Raw genomic sequence first — 26,225 nt, 5'->3', positions numbered from 1 at the left:
TAACTCAATGCTTCCTCTCTACCATTGCAAATCGTTCTCATTCATCAAGGTCTAGCCCTGTTTTATTTCCTTTACTGAAGAGGGGCAACCTGCATTCCTCTTTCTGTGCTCTAAACTATTGCATTTACATTTTAATTCCATATAATATACCGTATAATTGCCCTAAAAATATCATATATGCAGGCATGACTTCCCTCAATCAGAGCAGCACTTGATAAATATTTGTTCAGTTTCATATGCCCTCAAGACATATCCAAAAAAAGCAGATAATGGAAATTTGTTTACTGGTTTAAATACAAATCATTGGCAGCTACTCTTTTACCATGACACCACCTAATGGGAAAGATGTCCAATTGTAGAAGGACACAATTTCAAAACAGGTAAATCCCATAAAACAAAACTGATTTCAACAAAATATCTAAGGGCATAAGTTCTACCTGTCCACACTATTTTAATTAAAGATAAATAAATCTGACCTCATGAAGTTCTCACACGTTCTTCTCTCTTATTGTGATGTCACAGTTCACAACTTTACAACTTCATGCTCTCTAGAGATTGACCTTCAAACTCATGACATTTGGTGTCCTTCAGTGTCTAGATGAGATTAAACTCTTTTTTCTCATCTTTTTTTTGTTTTTGTTTTTTCAGAGCATGCTACACACGTTCAGTCAAGCCAGGGCTCCTCACTGTCCCCTGAGCTCTACGGAGAGTTTTGGTCCGTACTGTTCCTTCTTCCTAGAAGCCCTTCATGTTCACCTAAATCACCACTAAGACTCTAATCAAATGACACCTGCTTCAGGAGTGTTCAGCTACTCTAACAGCTGGAAGTGATCTTTCACTCCCTTGTACAACTTGAACACTCTGTCAGCTGCTTAGAGACTTACACTGCGTTTTATTCATCTTTTTCATGCTTATGCTACCATATATGTATCGCCGGATGAATGTTTGTGTATTTATTTGTTTAAAAGAATTTGTCCTGGTTTCAAGCATCCAACGAATCTTAAATACCCCCATCTTCTTTCCTCTAAAAATAAAAAAAATAGGCACATTTTACTGACTGAGGATATTCTAACTCCGCCTTTCCCAAATTGTGTTCCATGGAACACTGGTTACATTAGATAGCTCCTGAGATAACAGTAAGTGTCTTATGGCAGAATAATGAAACATATTAGCTTTAAAAGGTGTTACGAATGCTCCAGAAAAGAAACCTGGAGGTTTAAATATTTACTGTGGTTACACCGGGTTTTTTGTTTGCTTGTTCCGTTGTTGCTGTTCCCGGAACATCATGGGGCACAGTTTGGGAGGTGCTGTTGCAGTCTCTGCAGATGGCCAACTCCTCCAGGAACGTCTGTGTGCTCCTCTTAAATCCCCTCCCCTCTAGTCTGCTGCCCTCTCCATCTTGAGGGCTTTTGCTCCTCCTTGCTCACTTATTGAATTCCTAATCATCACTCAAGATCGATCTTATCTGTTCCCTTCTACTGGCTCTTTCAGTTGATCTTAATTAGAATCTAGCTGATTCTTTCTTTGTGTTACACAGCACCTACACTATAGTACATATTACATCACTGTTATTTATTTTATGCTTGTCTCTGATTCTTAATTTGTGTAAGTGTAATATCCTGCACTCACTAGGTGATCTAAAACATTTGCAATATTGAGAGAATCCTTTGAATTAGGCTAATCTTTTTTCTGGATGCGTGTTGGGAGAATGGGTTGGTGGTGGTTACGTTTATTTGTGAGGATAAGAGGGTAAAAAGGATGGCGTGAGAAAGGGATCCCAGAGCTAAACTGATTTTCTCTCATTATATTTATTAGGTAACATAGTTGAGCAGGTCAGCTATAAATGAAATGCTTTTGTAGACTGATTGAGTTTACAGTTATTAGGTCATCAAAGAGAAGGGTGCCTACGAAGAAGTGGAGAAGGAAATAGAGGGGCCATGCCCCATCACCGTAATGGATAAAATGTTTTCTCTTCTCGATTTTTCCTTTATTCCCATCTCCCAAAATATTACTGCTTGAAAGGAGAAAATTCCTTTATTATAAGTTTTGTGAATTAAGAGAAAAAACAATCATAGGCTACATGCTGGTTCTCTCTGAAACCTTTCTTGCACTCTGTTGCTGCCGATCTCATTAAGTCTTTAGTGTCAGATTATTTCTGGTTTACAAATTCAGATCAGCAATAAAATGGATTAAAATTTATCTCTATCACTTCTCAGACTCTTGGCTAGAATCAAGTGTAAAATGTCCTCTCTCCTGACAGTACATTCCCTGTACCTTAATTCCCTACATTTCCCCTTCCTTCACCCCTCGCTTTGCTACCTCATTTGTCTAGACTGTGCGGCTCCCACAGTATTCTTTCCTGATCAGCGCTCCAATCTCCAGACAGGTCTCCGACTATTCTCTAATGCTCTACTTAAATCCTGCTTCTTCCATGAGGCATTCTTTGCTATGTCAGCCTCAATCTATCTCACCTTCCACCCTTCCGCCTTACGTGCCCCTTCATAGGATGTGTTTCAAACTAGGCTGCAGTAGTGATATGTGTTCAGGATCTGTCTCAAGCTCTAGAAAACTTGGATATAGAAGTTAAGAACTGGATAAAATATTTATCCTCAGAGTGCCTAGGAAAACATATATGTACTGTCTATAAGCAATATATTAAATGGAATATTAAAAGACTGTGCTTAATTAACATTAAGGTCCAAGGTATTTGGGGTTTTTTAGGATATTTAAAAAATATGAAGTTCCATTAACCTCAATAGTTAATGGAAGAGAAACTGGTGAGAAAGGGAAAGAAGGTACAAGTAAAACCAGGGACTCTGCATTTATACAGTATTGCCAAGCCAGCCAATATTCCAATTCACTAGCTGATGTCACTCAACTCTAAGATGTTTTTATTTGTATCAAGGCCTTTTAGTCCCCTCTTTGGTAAACATAGTTAATTTCTCTTTTATAGTCACTTTGAAGTACATAGGAATAATACTTGAAATAAACTGGAAGAATTGTAATAACAAAATTTGCTACAGCCTGTAAGAGTAAATGGAGATTTCTGCAGGGCTGTGAAAGCCTTGGACCCTGAAATAGCTTATACTTTTTTCTCATAAAAGTATTTTCTTTATCAAAAAGTAATTTCTATTTAAGAACACCTTGCTAGACCTTTTCCATTTCTTCTATATATTGCATGTCCTACCCCAATAGTATCCTCTTGGTATCATAAAACTTTATACCATTTTCTTCTTAGTGAAGCCCTCCACTATGGATCAATTCTCATACCAGGTTTAAATGGTCAGAATACACTCCCATACGATTATAGACCTGGTCTTCTTACTTTTCCTGTTTTCTTGATTCATTTGCCTTTGTTGGATCATTAAACTTATAAAAGGGATTTCTGTGTTTAGCTCTTTGTTTTTTAAAGGGCAAAGATGTCACTGAGCCCAAACTTTCATCTGTATTTTTCAGAGCACACCTGAGCAATTTCCAAAAGGTTTATCTCTCTTTGAGGACTTATAAAAGGAGGAAGCAAAAAGCTGGTGAGAGGGATGTCCATTCTTTAACGTCTTTCCAATTTCCCTGCACAAAACATAAGCAGAATTAAGATCTGGAGGGGGCTGTGAGTGTGCATTCGGGACCTCATAGGTGTTCCCCAGTGTCCGCAGCTGCAGCTTCCACGGGGAGCCTGCTGGGACTTGATTGTAAGTGGCTGTGAAAAGCCACTGAAGGGGTTGTGTTAGTCAGAGGCCACGAAAGCTGCCATCCCCAGCTGAGTGATTCTCTGTTCAAACTGGGCATAAGCCCAATTTGAACAGAGAATCTGTTTTCTTCCCCCTTTTCAAAGGGCACATTTCTGTACACTTCCTCATGTGCAGGGGTAAACTGGGAATAATGCCATTCATTTATAAAAGAAATCATAGTGTTAATTATTATAACTGAATATTAGTAAATACCTAAATTGCACTGTGATATGGAAGTGTATGGGTGTCTGAAGAGCCATGAATTCAAGTCCCTTCTTAAACAAGTTCACATTTATCCAAAATTATTTAACATACAGGAGCTACTCTCTTTAAATCCAAAAGTGGCACTGAACTATCTGTATATTCTCTAAATCATGCATCCTGAGGTACATATATTCCTGTGATAGAATTGCTATCCTTAGTCAATATTATCTTGATGTAGTTAAATATTCCTTCCTTCCATTATTTCTTTGTGTGTGTGTGTGCTCTCTCTCTCCTTTTCTTTTTAAATCACCCACCAGCAAATAGACTAACACACACACACACACACACACACCCCCCTTAATCTGGTTAATTCCTTAAATTATTCCAGACATCCTTCTAGGCAGTGCCTTTTTTCAGGATTTGTAGTTTTGGCACTCCGACACCAAGTTCACATCCTGGGCCATGCCTTCTATTAGTGGATGTCTGGGCAGCCTCCCAATAAAGCTGAGCAGCTTCAGTATCATTAGTGGGCTGATGGTATTTCAGTTCCTCTTCCTTTCATTCCTCTTTAGTTTACTATCGGTGCCACTGAGCTTAATGAACCAAACCTCCTGCTCATGCATTAAAAACGAAGAAGCGTACTCTGCCATGGGAAAAAATGCTACATTCTATTTTCTACAGCAGACACTTTTTAACAAACATTAAGTAGGAAAGGAAGCATGAAAATATTTGTGTAATAGGGAGATGTTAATAAAGGCTTTTAAAACTTCCAAATAAGGAATGCAATGATTTGCAACTATAGAGTGACATCATAAATAACATGTATTCATAAAAATGTAAAATTATTAAAAGTATTATTAATACTGGCTACTGCTAGTTTGGTAATAATTGTATTAATACTAACATACTAATTACTAATAGACTATGTCAAAAGTGACCATTATGTAACAGTTGTGTTACAGAGTATTACCTAGACCTTGTATTCATATCATTGTTTCACATTGTCTCTGGTATTATTATTTTGTTTTAGAAAAGAAAGCAAGAATTTATTGACCGCAGCAGATATATACTTAAGACAATGAAAGAAGGAAGGGCACTGGCTTAGAAGTAAAAGCATACCCATGCTGCTAAAATGACTAAAAAAACGCAGTTGTAGAATCTAAATATCATTTTCTACATATAATAATATTGAGATATTCAGTTGTTGCAGACCTGAAAATCATAATACTGATTTTAAATAAAGGAGTAATTGCATACATAAAGTGGCTAATAATGATAAATGTTATTATATAGGTGGTGCTCTGAAACTCTGGCCCATATTTTGAGATATTGAAGTCACTCTGACATATTAAATCACTGTGACATGGTTTTACTGAACTCAGCTTGCAAACACCTCTGGCTATAAAACTAATTCATTTCACTCACTTCTATCTCAGTGAGAGGAGTGGAAAAGTAGCTACTCAAAATTGTCATTCTCATAAACTGCATGTTCGCTTAACTTAGCTCTGCTCACACACAGGAAATGGGTGCTTGAATCACAGAGAGTGGGTTTTGAAGAGACAGGTAGGCCCTGGAACATTGTGGATTTTTGTAGCAGCCACAGCAAAGGAAATACAAGGCAGAGTTCAGAAAGAGAGGGTAAGAATGGGAAAGATGAACTGAAACTGTCTTGCAATCTTGCTTCGTTCTTTTAGTCAACACATTTTTACCTTCCATTGCCCCACCAAAAAATGCAATGCTTGGTGTTTATGAGTTTTCCCAGCATTTAGAACCTCTTAAAAGCAGTCAGGGCTCCTCCTCACGGAAGATGTGATTCTCCTACAATAATTTTCTATAATTGTGCCAGGGAGCTAAAAATAAAAATGACATAAGTAGTTTCACCACAGTGAGACTCACAGACTCAACAGTAGAACTGAGTCAACATCTATCTGTTGCAGGGAGATATATCCAGGGCAGGAAATGCACTGTGCTGACTGCCCTCCTCCCGCCTGGGCTGGTTGAGATATAAAGTCTACAGTGTGGTTATCAATAACTGCTAGGAACTCTGGCCGTAATCGAGTAGATAGCTGTAAAGCACTATCGTATTGAGAAAGTAAATGTGGTAAGAACCATAACAGGCTGAGGTTTATTGAGAAAGTCCTGATTACTGTGCAAGCTGAGCACCTCTGATCTGGGACCAAGGCTGTACAAAGCAGTTACAGAATTTATCGAGTCCTATTTAAACTAAACGTATGTCTAGCTCTCCCCATTTTTATTTCCCTTCATCATGCAGCAGAACATAATTTTCTGGTTTATCATGAAACTTCTGTCTGTTCCATCCTTTAAGTCATTCGTCACATTCTCAAGGTCACAGGGGAGCCTCAGAAAAAAAAGTATTTGTTTTGATTGATTGGTTCTATGATGCTTATGCCTCGGAGTGCTACTAAATGAGCCTTTTGTATTTTCAATGAAATGACTAAATGGTGGGGAGAGAGGAACTTGTGAGTCCTGTTAATAAGATACACAAAGTATGCTACTACATGGAGATCCTGGTTCCTTGCATTCCCAGCCCCTTGTCACTTGGTTCCTAGTGAAAATGAGACCTTTGTCCTCTAATCACCACTACAAGGAGAGTAGACACTCTCTGGTTCTGGAATTAAAATAAACCAATCAATAGTATGAGAGTCAACATACAGAAAGTCTCCCCCCCCCCCCCCCCCCCCGCTACTACACTGTTGCATTCTGAGAAACAGGCACATGACAAAAAGCAAAGTTCACTCCTGCTGAGATGCTTTTCATCATAACTATGTCCATCAGATGTTGTTGAAAGAATAGGACAATTGCTCCAATTCTTTAAAGCTAGAATAGAAAGTGTGGTGTAGCATATGGATATACCAGTATATTGATTTTAATCAAATATGCTTTTCTGGGTACCAGCTTCTTGCTTTTCTTAACAGTTCAGTACCCGAAAGATATGCAAGTAAACATATTTTATTTATAGCAGCTAGGATCTCTGTTTTGTATTTCTGAGTGGATCCCTGCTATCTTGTGTATATATTAAGTTTATGAATTATCATGTCATTCATAAAAGATGTTTGATGTTACATATAGAGAAGAGAAAGAGACTTATTTCCTATGAAGTTATGATCTCACTTTTTCCTTTCTCTATGACATCATGATTCTACTGCTCTTATTCTACACCAAGGATGACAATTTTACTTTTTTCTTTTGTTTTCTTTTCTTATCTTTTTTTCAAATTATTGATTTCAGAGAGAGGAAGGGAGAGAGAGAGAAAGAAACATCAATGATGAGAATCATTGATCAGCTGCCTCCTGCACACCCCCTATGGGGATGGAGCCAGCATCTAGGCATGTGCCTTGATTGGGAATCAAACCATGATCTCCTGAATCATAGGTTGATGCTCAACCACTGAGCTACTCTGGCTGGGCAAGGATGACATTTTTTTCATAGCTGCATCTTTTAAATATCAGGCTTATTGAGCTTACATTGAAATAATTTGCATACAGTGAAAGTCATCCTTTTAGGAATAGAGTTCTATGAATTCGGACAAACACACACAATCATGGAGCCTAAATTGCCCTAACATTCTCCTCAGTTTGACCAAATTTTAGACAGTCTTGTTTCTTACTCTAGGCCATAGCTTCCCTTTTCTTAGAGCATTTGCTTAAAAAAAAAAAAAAAACCCCAAAAACACAAAACTGAAAAAACTTGCAATTGTAAATTCTGTACCTGCCCTTTTGAGATGATAATCTCCTTTCTTGCCAGTTTTCCATCTCAGAAATGTCTTTCTCAAAGACCTGATAGTTATCACTTTAAAATGTATTCATTAAGATGGAGAAGTTTCCTATCTCCTAAGTCTCTGTAAGAGGGGAGAAACCTAAATTCGATAAGCAGCATTGGCAAACACAGATGGCCTGACCACCAACCTACAACCTAACATTTTCTGATATTTTCCCATTAGCTCACCCCAATACTTAAAACTCTCTTGCTCTTGTTTCAAGAGTGGAGTTCCATCTTTCTCTCTCCCCACTGCAATGTTCTTGAATAAACTCTCCTTTGCCTGTTTAACTCCACCCAATGCAATTTTTTTTTTTTACAAACTACAACTACAACCAAATTACAGTACCTCTTTATCACTTCAAAAATTTCCTCTGAGCCCCTTTGTAGTTCATACCCAGCCCTCAAGCCACAGATCCTGGCAACCACTAATCTGAGTTCTGCATCTATAGTTTTGCTTTTTCCAGAATGTAATGGACAATAAATCATACAATATATAGCCATCTATGTCTTTTTATTTTCACTTAGCATAATACTGTTGAGATTCATACATGTTATTACTGTATCAGTGGTTTCTTCTTTTCAGGGCTGCATAGTATTATGTTGTATACTATCACAGTTTGTCTATTTTTCAATCCCCATTTACAATTTAAATTTCCCTCTTCTTATTGTATCAATATTTGTCTAATTTAGGATGATACTCCCCATATTGTGTTCACTAGATACATGCTGAATCGAGATTAGACTCACCCAAAATGTTTTTGCTTTTCCTTCCCACATTGAGCAGGGGTTTCCCATGGTCTTATGAATGAAAAAGGGGAAACATACTAAACATATCAAGTTCAGAGGAGGCCTGTAGGGTGGCCTTACAAACTCAAAGACCTGAAGTAACTGCATAGGATGGTCTAAAATGAAAACTTCTTAATTAAGATGAGTCATGGTAGGTAGTCATGTCCTAGGCCAGTAGCTTCCTTGAAAAAGGTCAATCTTTACCTTAACTAAACTGTCTATTGTCTTTTTGCAGCTACAGTAACATTCCTTTGGAATGTCATAGTAATCCCCTTTTTCTAGACTTCTCAAGGCACAATCTCCAACCAGAGCAGGAGACCAAAGAATCCCTCTTTATTTTATTGTTTCCCTGCATACCATCTCTATGTGCTGTAAATGTTAATTGTTAACTATCCTATACCCACCAACGTAAAAAGAAGTATGTGTCTGTTTAACTTTTTATCCAGGCTCAGAGATTTCCCCTCTTTGCTTTCTCCCACCCCCCTAATCTATCATCAAAGGATTCCATATAACCCCCTTATGTCTTCTCCTTTGATTCTAATGTATAAAATACAATGCAAAAACTGTCAGATTCCGGAGCATTTTCTCAGTCCTTTGAGATTTTGCTTCCTGGCAATTGTCGTCAGTTTGGCTCAAATAAACTCATAAAAATTCTCCATAGGTTTGAACATTTCTTATGTCTACAGTCTCAAATGGTAAACTTCTTATATAATAACAATGCCATTAAATGAGTAAACAAACTGGATGTCCCTTTGCAAATAATACAAAAATGCATGCATGTCTACAAATTGTTTAAAATTAAATATCAATATGAGATATACTGAAATTTTATATTATCATTTGTTTTAATGGCTATTATGTCTTAAATGCCCATTGAAGTAAAAATTGAGTTAATTCAGCCAAAAATGCATTTGAAAGCAGCTCGCCTTGATGGCTAAAAAGATGAAAATAAATATACACCAATAAAACAGAACTATTAGATGGTAGAAGGCTATGGGATCAATTTGCAAAAAATATAAACCTCTTTCATTTAATAATGCTTTAAATATTTTTCTGTTGGCAGATATGGGCTAAACTCACATACGTAAAAGTTCATACATTTATTTTTACTTTTTATTGATTTTTAAATTTTTTTAGAGAGAGAGGAAGGAAGAGGGATAGAAACATTAATGAAAGAGAAACATCATAGATTGACTGCCTCCTCCATGTACCCTACTGGAGGTTGAGTCTGCAACCGGGGCATATGCCTTGACTGACAATCAAACTGGCGACCTTTTGGTTTATGGGTTGATGCTGAACCAGTGAGTGACACCAGCCAGACCAAAAGTTATTAGAGGTAGAAGTCTATGGAATATATATTACTTGAAATGTATGGACTTCATTAATTTAGCAATCAGTATCAAAACTACATGTATTGTGTGTTTTTTTGCGGGGGGAGGACAGCTTTTTTAATCTTTAGTTGACAGTGAATGAAATTATTTAGGAGAGTTTAACTCCTGGGCATCAGGGAACAGCCACATTCTGCAGCTAGAGGACAGACTTATAAAAGAAAGGTTGTATGTAATGTAGCCTCCTCACTTTATTTCAATATTAAGATGTAAATATTGAGGGTTCCATATTAAATAATTAACATATATAAAGTATTAAGAAATGAATAAATTTACTTTCTATTTTAATATTACTCTATAAATCAAATTCGTTCATTTTTAATATTAATTGCCAAGCTGAAATTATTTATATTTCATATATATAAGCAGTACTTGAATTTTATAGAATATACTTTTGACCAATATAAAGTTTTAGCAATTTTTATGTGTTCAAGTTCAGGAAATGTCATTATATATAAAATTCAAACATTTGTACATTAATGATGAGGAGAGGGTTGCCTGCTACCCAAAGTTTAGCACTACTCTGTCATCCTTCACTGTACCGCTGTGTTTGTGCAATCATTTCAACATATCACTGAATTTTGCCTTTATTATTTTGTAAAGTATATAGAAACTAAAAAAATTAATTTCATTTTAATATTTAAAAAAAATCTCAGCAGAAGTAAAAAATATACCATGCTTGTAATAAGATATATACATTTCCTAAAAAACAAACAAACAAAAAGACACATTAGAATGTGTAAAATGCCAAAAGAAGCAAGGATTTAACTTCAAGAAAGTCTGTGGATTTCTGCTTTTTGAGAGTGTGCTATTTGAAAAATATGCACATATAAAAATAATCATATATCATTGAATATTTTGTCTAAAAAGCAAGGTATAATCAGAAATTTTAAAAATACTTTTACTTCCATAGCAAGTGTATGGATAATATACACGCACGCAAAACCTTGATATCACATGTTTATTTCTGTTTTGCTTTATTTTCTGCCATGCATCTTGTTTAAAAATTGAGGTCTTACTTAAATTTTAAGAGTATTAATTTTAATTTCAGAAAATTAATTTTAGCATACAGGTGATTTAGGCCAGCATTTCTCAAAACTAGTTATATGGAATATAATATTAATAGTTTTTTAAAATATGATTTTATAGTCAAATTATTTTACCAGTGAGTGGGTTAAAAATATATTAATAAATTTATTTACTTAAAATTGGGTAAGTGTAGCTATACATTAGTCCTCTTATAAATCATCAAGAGACGTTACTGAGGAAAGAATTTCTTACACTCACTCAGCCTAGATACTCTTTTACAAGGCATATTTTACAGGCTAAATGATCCATAAGACCAGTAAACTTTGACCTATGATTGGAATGTAGGCTAAGAGGAGTGGGAGCCGATGAGGTGAAAAAGTGCTGTATTATCCTGTGAGTCAGGAGGCTGGTCACCAATGTTGGATCTGCCACCATCTTTGTCAGAAGCATTAGAGCAGTGGCTGAGAGCATAACTTATCCAAGACCCTCTGGATGTGAATCCTGCCATGGCCTCTTATGTGTCATGTAACAGTGTGCAAGTCATTTGCCTCTCTATGCTTTCCTTTATTCACATATAAACCAGAGTTATAGAAGAGTTTTGGAGAGTCACTGATAAATGAAAAGTGGTAGGTACGAGCTACTTTTGATCAGTGGCTTTCAGACCGTGACCCATGATAAGTAACCATTTTACCTGGAGACACAGTATAAACACTCAAACATACACAAACATAAACAATTGAAATAAAACATAAGGGAAATAATACTGGATAACTTTACGTGCCATACACCCCAATATTTTTATTCTCTTCTATTTTCTTCTTGCTCTTTTCTTTGTCTCCTCATTCTGTTCTGTTGTAACCTATTTATTCTATTCTATACAACTTACTCTATTCTGCTCTTTTCCTATCTATTAAGAAAAAACTAGTTCCTGATGCTCAAATTGTAAGACACTAATGTAATGACCTAATATACTGATCATTATTTAAACTCTGCCTTCAGTTATCCTGCTCACCTTACACATTAAACTCATTAGATATTTATAAAATTTTTTAAATTTTCAAAAATTCAGATTTTGACTCCATCCCTGACCTGCTGAATGTGGCTCTCCTGGTGGTTTTGGCCCCAGAATCCATCTGTGTCACTCATAGCATGCTGTAGTCACTGAGGGATCTTCTAGGCTTCCTATAATTCTAAAACTAGAGAAGTAAATGACATTGAAAGGGGTCTCTACTTAATCTATTCTATATTTAATCTATATTTAATGGAAGCAACACAAACATACAGTTTAACATACATTTATTGTTTGTTTGAACTATCTACGGAAAAAAAAGTAAGTTCAGGTAACTCTTCCTCAATAATTAGAGAATTTCTATGATGCTTCTATTGTTAAATGTTTTTACATCTTAAAACTCAAAAGTATATAAAGTTAGAATAAAATCTAAAATGAAGCCAAGATGAAATTATATACTTTGTATTATTTGTATTATCTTTCTTTTGCACAAATGTTTATCTCAAACATTTTAAATAAGTAAAACATTCTTATATCTATATCCCCAATTTTATGTACTATAGAACAGATAAGAAGACTAATTGTAATCTCAACCCTGGTCCTTTCAGAATGGTAACACACCAAGCAATATCTCATAAGTTCTCTGTTAAATCATTATATATGTCTACAGAGTGCAATATTAATATTTATATTATACAAATATATAAAACCAGTGGAAACATCCAAAATCTATTTCAAATTTAAATCTTTGTGTCAGAATTTCTGTAGCTTACATCATAATTTAGAACATATTTACAAATCCTACATTATATACATACAACTAAATTTATTTTATAAAATATTAGGTATCTATAAAACACATTGTTCTTGGTGAATATTTGGAAATTAGAGTGAGGATTTTATAAAATGAAATGCTTTTGTGAAAAAAGTTTGATTTAATTTAATTAGTCAATATGGCCTTCTAACAATGGACATTTTGACTTTCTTTTGGATTTCCAAATCCTAAAATAGTAGTTAAAAAAGGACTTCACAGTTCACAATGAGTGTAAAATAATTTCATTCATTATTATTTTAATATAAGTACACTTTTCTAAAAAGAAGTTATCACTTCTTGTATCAACTCTCTATATTACCTTTTCCATTTCTATACTCCTCTCACAAGTGTTGATATTACTTTCACTCCTCCCAATCTGTCTTCAATATCCTGAGATATTTAGCATCCCAATAAATGTTTATGACCATGTACTCTACAGGAATTTAAATACAAGGTTTTCTGGCATGCTTCCTCATTATTATCCACAGGTGTGCAGAATTCACTGAAAACTCCACACATTTATGCTAATTGCTTGACCTGTATTAATCACAAGAACATGCAACTCTTAATTCATAAAATAATAAGTTGAGTTAAAAAGAACTCTGAGGTAGCTGTATTTTTCTCTCATTTTCAGTCTGATATTATTTATTGTCATTCATGTGCAAGGTTTCCATGCTGATCCAACAGATACTTGATTTACACCTTTTTGTATTCTACATTTTGGTTGCTTTGTTATTATCTTCAGGATCCTTCAGTGAAAGATACTATGGCTGTCACTTGTTTAAAAGGCTCTTCCCCTCTCTCTCTGTACACTCCATTCTCTCCACAAACAGCTGCATCACAGCTGTCATTCTGAATGGCAAAGATGTCTTTGGATGATAAGCCTATGCCTGTGGCACACAGAGTGGCTTCAAACAACTAATTAGCAGGAGCTGGGCCACAACAAGTTTTAGGATGTCCGTCAAACTTGTGACCACTGCTGACACCCTCAGCAAATCAGTCAAATGCTGCTCTGTCTGTGAATAAAGCCAAGCCCACTTACTTTGTGTTGAAGAAGAAATTGGCAGAACATGTTTAATTAAAAGTAGAAGACGGTGATGGTTGTCCTTTAAACAGGGTTAAGTAATTGAAAAAAATTAAAGCTGTTTGAAAATTTGACAGTTGATTTATATCTGTTGCTGGAATACAGGGAATTCAACTGAAAACTTCTCCATGAATTTCCAGTGGAGTTCATGATTTAAATGCATTTATTTAGCCTCTGGAAAATAGTAATGTACACTTTCTTTAAAAATAAGGGGCTAATAATTATTGTTTATAAAATAAGATTTGGACAACTACATGCAGATGAAACCCTACATCAGATTTATAATATATAATAATTATACACACATATAGTATATGTGCAATTGTTGTAGATGAAATTTGATTTAAAAATTCAAATCTGTAAAGAATATATTTATAATATGCATATCTGAGTTTAAAATTAAGTTTTTAAAAATTTTAAAGTCAACTCTATTAAACAAACATTGAGAAATATTATATGGTCATTGTTCTCAATAATTAAAAATGTATGCAAATATCACATTAACTAAGAATGTAAAGTTTGAAGTCTTGCATTTTGAAGCATGATGAGGTCTTGCTAACAAAACCAGGAAAGAACTCTGGTTGATAAGAGAAATATCCAGTGAAAATTTCTCAAACCTATGATGCCTTCTCCTAACATCAGGCCTTCATACATGCAGTCTACTTGAGAATCCTTCTCATTTTTCTACCACCACACATCACACAACTTCTGATCATTCACGTAGTAGACTCCTTCAAGTTTTACATTAACATTGTTACAGCTTTCCTCTACTAGGTTAAATTGCTCCTGTTATGTGCTCTTTTTGAATCTTGAACATATCTCACTTTAGCACTGCTTACACTCTATGGTCACATTGAATATAAGAGTATGTACCTTTAGATTATAACATCTGGGACACAAAGAAACATGTTTGCATGCTCAGCATGATGAATTTAGCATATAACATAACAGTGTCTCTGATATATTTGCTGGATATTGGAAGGAAGGAAGGAAGGAAGGAAGGAAGGAAGGAAGGAAGGAAGGAAGGAAGGAAGGAAGGAAGGAAGGAAAGGGGGGAGGGAGGGAGGACGGACGTTTGTGTCTTATTTATTTCACTTGGCACATTACCCTCTAGGTCCATCTATGTTGTTGCAAATGGCAAAATTTCATTCTTTTTTATTGTGGAGTAACATTCCATCTTTATCCTCACCTATTGGTGGACATCTAAATTGTTTTTATAACTTGGCTATTACTAGTAATTCTGCAATTAACATCGGGTTGCATATACCTTTATGAATTAGTGGTTTGGTTTTGTTCAACTAAGTACCTAAAGGTGGAATTGCTGATTGAATGGCAGCTCTTTATAATCTTGGAGGAAACTCCATACTGTTTTCCACAGTAGCTGCACCAATCTGCATTCCCACCAGCAGTGTACCAGAGTTCCCTTTTCTCCACATCCTCACCAGCACTAGCTATTTGTTGATTTGTTGATGGCAGCCATTCTGACAGGTGTGAGGTGATATCTCATTGTGGTTTTAATTTTTCATCTCTCTGATGACTAGTGATGTTGAGCATCTTTTTATATATCTGTTGGTCTTCTATACTTTTTAATTGATGGAAGGACTATTCAGTTCTTCTCCCCATTCTTTTATTGACTTGTTTGGTGGGCTTTTTGTTGTTGGGTTTTTTTAATTTCATTTTCTTATATATTTTGGATATTAACCCTTTATCAGATGTACCATTTGCAAGTATGTTATCCTATTGAGTAGATGGTCTTTTTGTTTTGTTGATAGTTTCCTTCGCTGTGTAAAAACATTTTAGTTTGATGTAGTTCCATTTGTTTAGAAAGGTTGATTCTTATGAAAAAATAAATAAACTGGCTTGTAAATAAATTTTGTATTATTAGTGAAAAACTATTAAACTAATAATCTTTATTACTCACAAATACAACAAAAATATATCACTAAATGGTTAACCTATTATTTTAATTTAAAAGGTGTTATCGCCTGGCCGGGCATGGCTCAGCGGTTGAGCGTCGACCTAGGATCCAGGCGATCGGGGTTTGATTCCTGGTCAGGGCACTTGCCTGGGTTGCACGCTAGATCAATGACTCTCTCATCATTGATGTTTCTTTCTCTCTCTCTCCCCTCCTGTCCTCTCTCTGAAATCAATAAAGATATATATATATATTTTTAAAAAGTGTTATCAACTGTAATACTTATTTTAAGTATGGAAAGAATTTATTAAAATTTAATGGGTAACATCACTACATAATACATCATGAACAGGAAAATGGAAATATGTATGTAAAATTTATATATTAAATCTTGTTTAATTAGGTCCTATTTAGTTAGTTACATTAAGCTTAATCTATGATAAGTGCAGAAAAGAGATCAGGAAAGGAAAGAAAACAAGAAAAAACCAAGATCAAGTTTGGTTTTATATCTCTCCTTTTTTTTTTAAAGTACCAGATAATGATACCATTTTGCTCTTACTACGTTTTGTATTGTTAATTTAAACAGATGTGTTCTAAGTTATATTACAAACACTGAGCCCATTGTACTCATAACTATTAGTGTGCCTTTGGTTTGATGACTCAAGCTCAAGGTGCACCCATAAGGTCATTTTTAGTTGGGGAAAATAATACTTACCTGAACACTATTGTCCCAAATAAAGTTATAAATGTAAAATATCTGACACATAGCAATAGTAATGGTTTCATACATTTTAGCTCCTTTCTCTTATGACATACTCCTCTCACTCTCTATTGACATATTTTATAATATTAAATATTTTATCAAATTACACAATTGGAATGTTTGTTAAACCAATGATAATTTAACTTCCATGAGTTTCTGAATCCAGCAAAACCTGTGTTGTAAATTTATGTTGAAGGTCAGAAATGTTTCCTTTATCAAAATGATTTTCTTTATTTGGGTCTAGAGATTTAGAGTAGTGGACCCTCCTGGGATATCTTCATCTACCATCTGCACCCATGAATTTCACACTTGCGATAACTGCCACATTTTCAAAGTCTGGAGCCTGAAATTCACACTTATTTTTAAGCTCTTCCACCAATGTCTCTAACTCTTAGAGTTAAGATTTCCATCTGACGTTGATTTTCAGATTTCATTGCTATAAGGAAAAACTCTTATCTCAAAAATTCATGCACTGAACACTAGATCATTTTGTAAAAATACTTTAGCTCAAGCATCATAAACAGTGTCAGGGGCAGCTACTCATACTGAAATGCAGTCTTGTGTGAATTCCAATAACTATGAGACATTTTCCTACAGATTGCAGAATATAGACACTGAACTTTCTATCTGCTTACTTTCTATGCCTTTTCATGGATAAAGCAATGTAATATAATAGAAAGAAGTGACAATAAAACTTATAGCTCAAAGATGCTTAGTAAAGGTAATATACATCAATGGTATGAAGACAATGTACACATATTCATTTCTTTGCTTCTATTTTAACCATTTTGGTGCTCTGTGCACCCAATGACAGAAGGTCTGCTCAAAACAGAAAAATTAAGTGATAGTTTAAATTCTACCCCTTATTTAAAATAAAACTTAAGAAAAAATTACAAATTTGAACTACTTTCTTAGACACATGTTTAGAAAAATTTAATGTACTTCGAAGGTAGTTACTCCTGAATCAGAAAAACTGAGTCTAGTTCCAGGCTGTCACTAGCTAGCTCTGTGACCAAGGGCAAGCTACTCTATCTTTCCTGTCTTTAAGCTATGTGTCAGCGATATGGATATGTAATCTCTATGGTTCTTGACAAGGAATCTGTGATTTTTTTAAGCTATCACAGAACAGTTGACCTTGCAGTTTCTGAAGCCATGTGGTTATGTTTATATTCCAGCCCCACTAATTGCTATCTTTGTGAATTTACTTATGTAAATTTTGTGTGCCTGTTTCTCTTCTGTAAAGTGGTTATAATAATAGTAGCTGCCTAGTGAGATTGTTGTCAGGATTAAATGAGCTGTATTTTAACAATGGTAATATAATCTTTTCTTTATATTTTAACAAATCTTAAATCAGGATACATATTTAAATCATATATAAGCACTTATCAAAGTTTAATTGAAAGAATTTTTTTCCTAGTTGTACATGAATTAAAGTATGCTTTATACTCAGTAATATCTTAGGCTAGATGAAAATTGATAATACATATGAAGTGCTTAGAACAGTGTCTAGTGCAAAAATTGCCCAATAGCTGATATTAACATTTCTCTGTAAGCAATCACTGTTATAAGTTAAGAGTGACAACTTAAGAATGATAATTTAAGAGTGATTAAAAGCTTGCTAGTCATATCAGCCTTGGTTTTATTTTGTACCTAATGTCATAATACAAAGTTAATAATTTCATTCAGATTAACCAATAGAATATACATTAACACACACATATGTACTTACATATTATCCATCTATCATCTATCTATATCTTTCTATCTATCTATCATCATCTATCTATCATCTATCTATCTATCTATCATCTATCTATCTATCATCTATCATCTATCTATCTATCATCATCTATCTATCATCTATCTATCTATCATCTATCTATCATCTATCTATCTATCTATCTATCTATCTATCTATCTATCTATCTATCTATCTATCTATCTATCTATCTATCTATCATCTATCTATCTATCTATCTATCATCTATCTATCTATCATCTATCTATCTATCTATCATCTATCTATCTATTTATCTATCTATCATCTATCATCTGTCATCTATCTATCATCTACCTATCTATCTATCATCTATCATCTATCTATCTATCTATCTATCTATCTATCTATCTATCTATCTATCTATCTATCATCTATCTATCTATCTATCTATCTATCTATCTATCTATCTATCTATCTATCTATATCATCTATCTATCTATCTATCATCTATCTATCTATCTATCTATCTATCTATCTATCTATCTATCTATCTATCTATCTATCTATCTATCATCTATCTATCTATCTATCATCTATCTATCTATCATCTATCTATCTATCTATCATCTATCTATCTATTTATCTATCTATCATCTATCATCTGTCATCTATCTATCATCTACCTATCTATCTATCATCTATCATCTATCTATCTATCTATCTATCTATCTATCTATCTATCTATCTATCTATCTATCTATCTATCATCTATCTATCTATCTATCTATCTATCTATCTATCTATCTATCTATATCATCTATCTATCTATCTATCTATCATCTATCTATCTATCTATCTATCTATCTATCTATCTATCTATCTATCTATCTATCTATCATCTATCTATATCTATCTATCATCTATCTATCTATCTATCAACTATCTATCTATATCTATCTATCTATCTATCATCTATCTATCATCTATCTATCTATCTATCTATCTATCTATCTATCTATCTATCTATCATCTATCATCTATCTATCTATCTATCTATCTATCTATCTATCTATCTATCTATCTATCTATCATCTCTATCTATCTATCATCTATCTATCTATCATCTATCTATCTATCTATCTATCTATCTATCTATCTATCTATCTATCTATCTATCATCTAATTTATCTATCATCTATCATCTATCTATCTATCTATCTATCTATCATCTATCTATCTATCTATCATCTATCTATCTATCTATCTATCTATCTATCTATCTATCTATCTATCATCATCATCTATCTATCTCTATCTACCTATCATCTATCTATCATCTATCTATCTATATCTATCTATCTATCTATCTATCTATCTATCTATCTATCTATCTATCTATCTATCATCTATCTATCTATATCATCTATCTATCATCACCTATCTATCATCTATCTATCGAGTTAATCTATCATCTATCATCACATTATGGTATGACTATGGAAAATAGGTGAAATAAATATGTATGTATTAATATTTAGGTTTATTATTGAAACACATTTCTTAAAAATATGGATCTTTTATTGAACAATGTGAACATACTTAACCTTTCACTTAAAAATTATTACAATGGTAAATTTTATGTCATGTATTTTGTATCACAATTTTTTAAAAAAGAAAGGTAACAGATTTCTGCATCCAACCATGTTAGAATAATTGATACTGGAATAGGCCTCTCAACAGAAAGCTTGAAAGAATAAAAGGAAGGATGAAAGGAAAGAAGGAAGGAAGGAAGGAAGGAAGGAAGGAAGGAAGGAAGGAAGGAAGGAAGGAAGGGAGGGAGGGAAAGACACAAAGAAAAGAAAAGAATCTACATTTTACAGTGGATAGATTCATTTTATAAAAAGAAAAGCAAAGATTCTCATTTTAAATTCAAAATACAGTGAAATAAAGATAAAGCTGAGAAAAATAGTAAAAAAGGGAAAAGATTAATAAAAATTCAAAATTTATATTGAAATTAGTTTAAAGAAAATATTAAAATATTAGCATGGTTTGAAGTATGTTAAACTTAAGGCAACATAACTAATACATATTAATTATGTATATAAGTGTCTATAGGAACTTACACAGCATTTCTTAACATGTATATGTGATAGCAATGGATGTTTAAATCTTTACTTAATTATAGTAAGTTCTTTATTTAAATCTGTAAAATATTTTTCTTTCCTTATTCTCAAGTTGCAATTATGTATAAATCATGTATGTCAGCTCCATGTATTTTAAAATTTTTGGACTCTTGAAATGTAACATGATTCAGGCACTATTCTGATACCATCTAAATTACAAATATGTATGTATTATACAGAAAAAAATTCCAATATAGCTTATTTATATTAAACACCATTGTCTTTTTTATCTTCCTTGAGTATAGGGGATGAAGTAAACCAACCTTTCAACTGAGAGGTGTATCTTTTAGCTCAAATAAAAACGAATTAAGAACACATAACTCTGAAAGAAAGTTGTCTATTACTTTTTCCAAAACAGATAAAAATCAACACTTTGCATTCAATAACAAGAACACTAGACTATATGAAATAGATGGACCATTACCAAAGAAATAAAAGATTATTGTTCACTTTTTGTTCCAAAATTGTCTACTTAAAGTTGCTAAAAAAGTACTGGTATAAAAATGTAAACGTAAAAGAGGTGAGCAAAGAAAATATTTATAATGGTTAACTTACAATATTTGAAATCATTAGGAAAATGCAAATGCCTCAGTACTAGCATGGTCTCTATAGAGATACATCATACCTCGTAACGGCTTTCTTCATTCTCCTGAATGTGGAAACCCGCAGAGCTGGGACATTTCTGGGGAGTGACAGGAATATTGTCACTTTTGCTGTATGAGTTACACTGAAAGAGATTACCAAATAATTGTGACAAACTACTCCACATTTAGAGTGTCTATTGAGAGACATGGTTGTTTGCTAAGAGGCTAATTAAGGAATACAATTTGAACTAGCAAGGGTGGACACTACACTCATAGGTACATGCATTAATACTGAGCCTTTACCCAAAAGATAAAAACTGAACCAAGGATAAACAAATTGTCAGAATGTTTTCACTAAAACAAAAGAAATCTAAGACAAACTTATTTTATTTTTACTCTTTTTTTGAGCAATGTCAATTTATTATGCTTATGATTTTAGTAGCTAAAACATATTTAATAGCTAAACTTAATACATCCCATGTTACTATATGTGAGTGATATTATTCAAGCACTATATACATATACAACACACATGTTAACCTGTGTCATAAATATTCCATTTACAGATGAGGAAAATAAAGCATGAAAAATATTTTTAACAAGGTTGGACTGCTACCCAGCTTTCCAGGACCATGTTCCATACCTTTTCTACCACATGTGTGGTCTTATAAATGATGCACTTGGAATAGATAAAAATAAAAAAAAACTAAAAGTTTAACATCTTAAAATATTACTTCACTTTTTTCTGCACTCTTTAAAAACAGGTTAACTAAAATAATTCATTTGGAAATAGATGTGAATTGTAGAACAAAAGATAATAAATTATGGCTGGGCCTTTCTCTGTTAAAATATTAAGATGGCTGTTTTCAGTATTCCTCACGAGTTGTTTTTTTTTATGTGAAAATAAGATATTATTTACTTTCTGTTATCCTGCTTCCTTCTTCCTTAAATCTCTTGTTAGACTCAAGACAAGGAATATTTATAAGCATTGCTGCTTGGCCATTTATTAAACATTACATTTGTGTTTCTAAGATTTCTTTAATAAAAGATATTGTAGAGCCTCCAAAACAGATTCATCATTGGTATATAACCAGTCCTCTCCCATAAGACTACAACAGGCACACAGAATTTTATGACATGAGTAGGAAAAACAACAGTTTTTCCAAACTAGTATGCCAAATTTTTGATCCACTACTGAAATTTTACTTTCCCCATCAATTTGTTATGAAATTGCTATCAAAGACATTTTAAAAAGCAAATAAGTTTTAGGCTTTAGTATATTGAGTTTAGTATATTCTCATCTCAAGATGACCATTTTATATATTTAAATACATTTAAAAATGCATTACAGTTTAAAGTTTATTTTTATTTTGAAATAATTTTAAACCCCAAAAAGAAGCAAAAATACCAAAAAGAATTTCAGGATACTCTTCATTACATTTTGAATATATCAATTAATAAATCATTTATTTTTGTTTGTTTGTTTGTTTGTTTAAGAGAAATAGCAATATGGAAGATTAGGAAGGCATGACTTCCAAGCGCAAAACCGTATTAGAAACTTTGGCATGAAAAGCATTATTTTATGCTTGTCCTCTCTACAAACAATATCAACCAATCCTGTTCCAAACTCACCTCCCCTAGGGAACTTTTCATGGGTAACTAAACAAATGGCAATTGCCATTTTAACCTCTGCTTGCAACCTAAGCAACTTTTAGACGCAGTTTGTAAGATGCTGCTCTGACAATATTAATTCTTAGAGTGACATTCAGCTTGTCTGAACCACTTCACTGTTAATTATGAAGGCCTTTCTGATATCACTCCACAGCGGCTTCCTTAGCCTTCTTAAAAAAAAAAAAAAAAAAAAGTTTAGATCTTTAAAACAGTTATTTTCATCTGTTATGTTCCTAGACATTTTAATCACTCAATTCCTGTCCCCAGCCTCTCCTCATATCTATTCATGCTGATTAATCTTTTAAAAACATCTCATGTATTATGCACCTTTTCTCCCTAGAAACATTTTCTCAATTCCTGTGGCCCAGCAGTGGCTCTCACCCTGGCTGTATTAGAATTACCTGGGGAATTTTTAAAAATGTTCATGACTAAACCCCAACTCACACTGGATAAATTATAGCTCATGTGAAAACACTTTTTTAAATATCCAGGTAATTCTAATGTGCAGCCCAAGTTGAGATCCCTGGGTTAATATTAAGATTTCTTCCTCTGGCCCTCAGGACATTAATAGGAAATTTTGGCCTCAGTTCTCTCTTTCAATATGATCTCTTGCTCTTTATACCATTTATTCCTCTGTGCCTTTATTTAACCCTTCGTAGAGTAGGTGATATTTTTTCATGGATATATCATAATGCCTCTGAACCTGAAAAAAATCCCTATATTTGTATAATACTTTATACTTACAAATACAAGATTCTATATATTATCCACAAGAAACCTCTGCAGAGAGATAGGAAATATAACCCTTCTTAAATAGGTAGAAATATATTTAATGCCCTTTGTGCAAGAATTTGCCCAGTAAAAGCACCCCAAGGAACAAGACAGGGGCTATTACTGCTCTGCCATATCTCCATTAAGGGTCCATTCACTTGCTCATTTATTTCCATATTCTGCTTTGTTTGTTCATTTTTTTATTATTAGTCATTTCCTGAGTGCATTCAGTGTTTCAAAATTTTATTGGTTCACCTAGATATGGCATTTAATATTTGCAATACCCTCACTCTATCAGTGAACTCATACATAGGAACAAATAACACTACAATATGTAAAAATATAAAAATGTATGCACAGGGTGCTAAGGGACAGAGAAGAGAAAATGACTGCACTCCTTGGTGTGAAGCATGGGCAGAGTCCTGGGAATCATGGTCAGCATGAATTCATGACAGGAGGAACAGCATATGCAAAGACCAGTAGGTATTAATTCTCACGATCTGGCCTGTGAGTTTGACAATGCTTTAACCATAAAGTATATGATGGTCAATTTGAGAATAAGGACAGAGGTTATTAGTGCATTAAATTCGACAGTAGGACCAATGATGAAAAGTTATAGAATTGGACTTAATATACAAAATGACTGACAAATAATGGGATGGGCACTTTATAAACGGTGCTGGTACTGAGGGTGAGCTTTAATAGCATTCCTTTTCTCCTAACCTACCTAAGGAATTCAAATATAAGCAAAATTAGTGCATTTCAATACTACAGTGGAACTCAGGTAAGTCCCTCCATCCCAACAATATTTCATTGACTAAAAATTATTTCTGTTTGCAAAATTTGATATAACTATATAATGAATTATAGTTAAACTATGTTTGCTTAGTCAGATTTAACATGCAGGAAACATATGTAAATCAAACTTGAGAGATCCAGAACTCAATACCAACAATCATATTAAATGGAAATCACTTTAGCCCTGGCCGGTGTGGCTCAGTTGGTTGGAGTATCATCCCCTGCACTAAAAAGTTGCCAGTTCCATTCCCAATCAGTGCACATACCTAGGTTTTGGCCTCACTTCCCTGGTGGGGGTGCTTACAGTAGGCAACAGATAGATGTTTCTCTCATACATTGATATTTCTATCTTTCTCTCTCCCTTCCCCTCTCTAAAAAAAAAAAAAATCAGTAAATCATATCCTCGGTAACAAAAAAAATAAAAATACCGTAAATACATGTTTTATATTTTAAAATCAATTCAAAGTTTTCCGTTATCTATAATTCATTATTTTAACATGTGGATAAATCTTTTCTCCCCAAAATATCCATTGTCATTCCTGAGAAATTGTTCTTAACTACCTGTAGAAATACCTAATCAAACCTGCCTCATTATCAGGAATATTAGCTCTTTCATTTTTGACACAAAATTCTAAGAAAGCACTTCACACTCATGATATCACAAGAAAAATATCAACAATAGCAAAAGAAACAAAAGTTTTATGGGGGAAAAAATCACAAAATAAATAAGACACAGCTGCTTTCTTTGCTAAAAAGGGGCTTGTTCTTTACATTTTCCACCAAACTCTATAGTAGCAACAACATACCCTATTATTCTACTCCTTCTCCTACCTTCTTACAAATCAAAATTGTTTGCTAAGAGTTAATGGCACTGTTATAAATTTTGTGCAATGGTTATAGAGGCAGTAGCTTTGTATTTTTGTTCTGTAGGTTTTATTAAATAACAATTCTAGTTGTTAAAAACTCCACCTGAAAATGTTTTCCTTACCCATTTTAAGAAACTAAGAAGTCCTTTTATGAAGAATTGTAAAACATTCTTGAAATTTTTGATACAAAAGCCCTAAAGATTTATAAGAAATTCACATTTACAGAAAGAATCTACTTTAAGAGTTGTCTATATTTGGTGGCTGTTACTTCTCTCCATACATCGCTTTGGAGAGCCCACATGTATCAAAGTTTCACCACCTCCATGCCCCTGAAACTGCTGGATAATGGTCATCGATGGCGTCCACATTCACAACTCAAAGGGCAATTCTCAGTCCTCACCTTGCTTGTGCACTGAACTCCTGCCTTCTGGAAGCACTTACATTACTAGCCTTCCTGGGCAACCCACACTCACAGTTTTCTTCTTACCTCTTTATAGAACCATTTAACTGTCCATATTGTGATTGCTAACGTTGAAAAGCCTAGAGCAGATGAGGCTTGAGTACTTTCTCAGAAAGCATGTTCTCCAATGGTTCCTGACTCTAAAATACATTCTCAATCAGACACATGAGCCATTTCCAACTTATAAGCAGACAATGGCAGAACTCTTAGAACAGCCCTAAACATGTTTACCTCAAAGCACATATTTTTTGAGTATTCCTAAAAATGGATAAAACTTGTATTTTAAGGGATCCATAGAGCAGCTTCTTATAATTTCTTAAAATTTGTGTTAATCATTTAATATTCTAGAAGTACTCTATCTCAAATCAGGAAGCCTTGAGTCTGTATCCACAGCCCTCTCTCTAATGTCTTCTATGTACCATTAAATATGTTTGTGAAACAAAGTCAAAATTCTCATCAGATTGTGGTGAACATACAGATATTCAGCTTGGGTAATATCTATTTTGAGTTAAAATGAAGATGGACTATATATTTTAAAACCAATTGCCATATAAAAACCTAGTCAAATCACAGAAATATAGATGACTAGAATACATATAAATTTCAAGGTAGAGAATACTTATGTAGAATGGGGGGGGGAAAGGTGGATGGGAAAAGTACTTAAAGGAAATT

At 33.7% G+C, this 26,225-nt stretch overlaps 1 protein-coding gene across 6 annotated transcripts in view; it reads right to left on the bottom strand.

The window, feature by feature from the left end:
- Positions 1 to 26,225, bottom strand: part of PCDH9 (protocadherin 9) — an 838,035-nt gene that overhangs the window by 508,341 nt on the left and 303,469 nt on the right. For 2 of the 6 annotated variants that reach the window (XM_081128654.1, XM_081128657.1), the window contains exon 3: positions 21,029 to 21,130. The exons of 2 other annotated variants lie outside the window; for them this stretch is intronic. In XM_081128654.1, the coding sequence (XP_080984780.1) occupies positions 21,029 to 21,130 (102 nt within the window). The remainder of the gene's footprint in view (positions 1 to 21,028; positions 21,131 to 26,225) is intronic. 2 more of the 6 variants (XM_081128655.1, XM_081128658.1) reach the window with 1 other exon arrangement.

The sequence above is a fragment of the Miniopterus schreibersii genome (assembly GCF_964146895.1).
Source record: "Miniopterus schreibersii genome assembly, chromosome: 2".
NCBI lineage: Eukaryota > Metazoa > Chordata > Mammalia > Chiroptera > Miniopteridae > Miniopterus > Miniopterus schreibersii.
The sequence above is the reverse complement of the archived record's forward strand: the minus strand, read 5'-3'. Positions and strand labels throughout refer to the sequence as shown.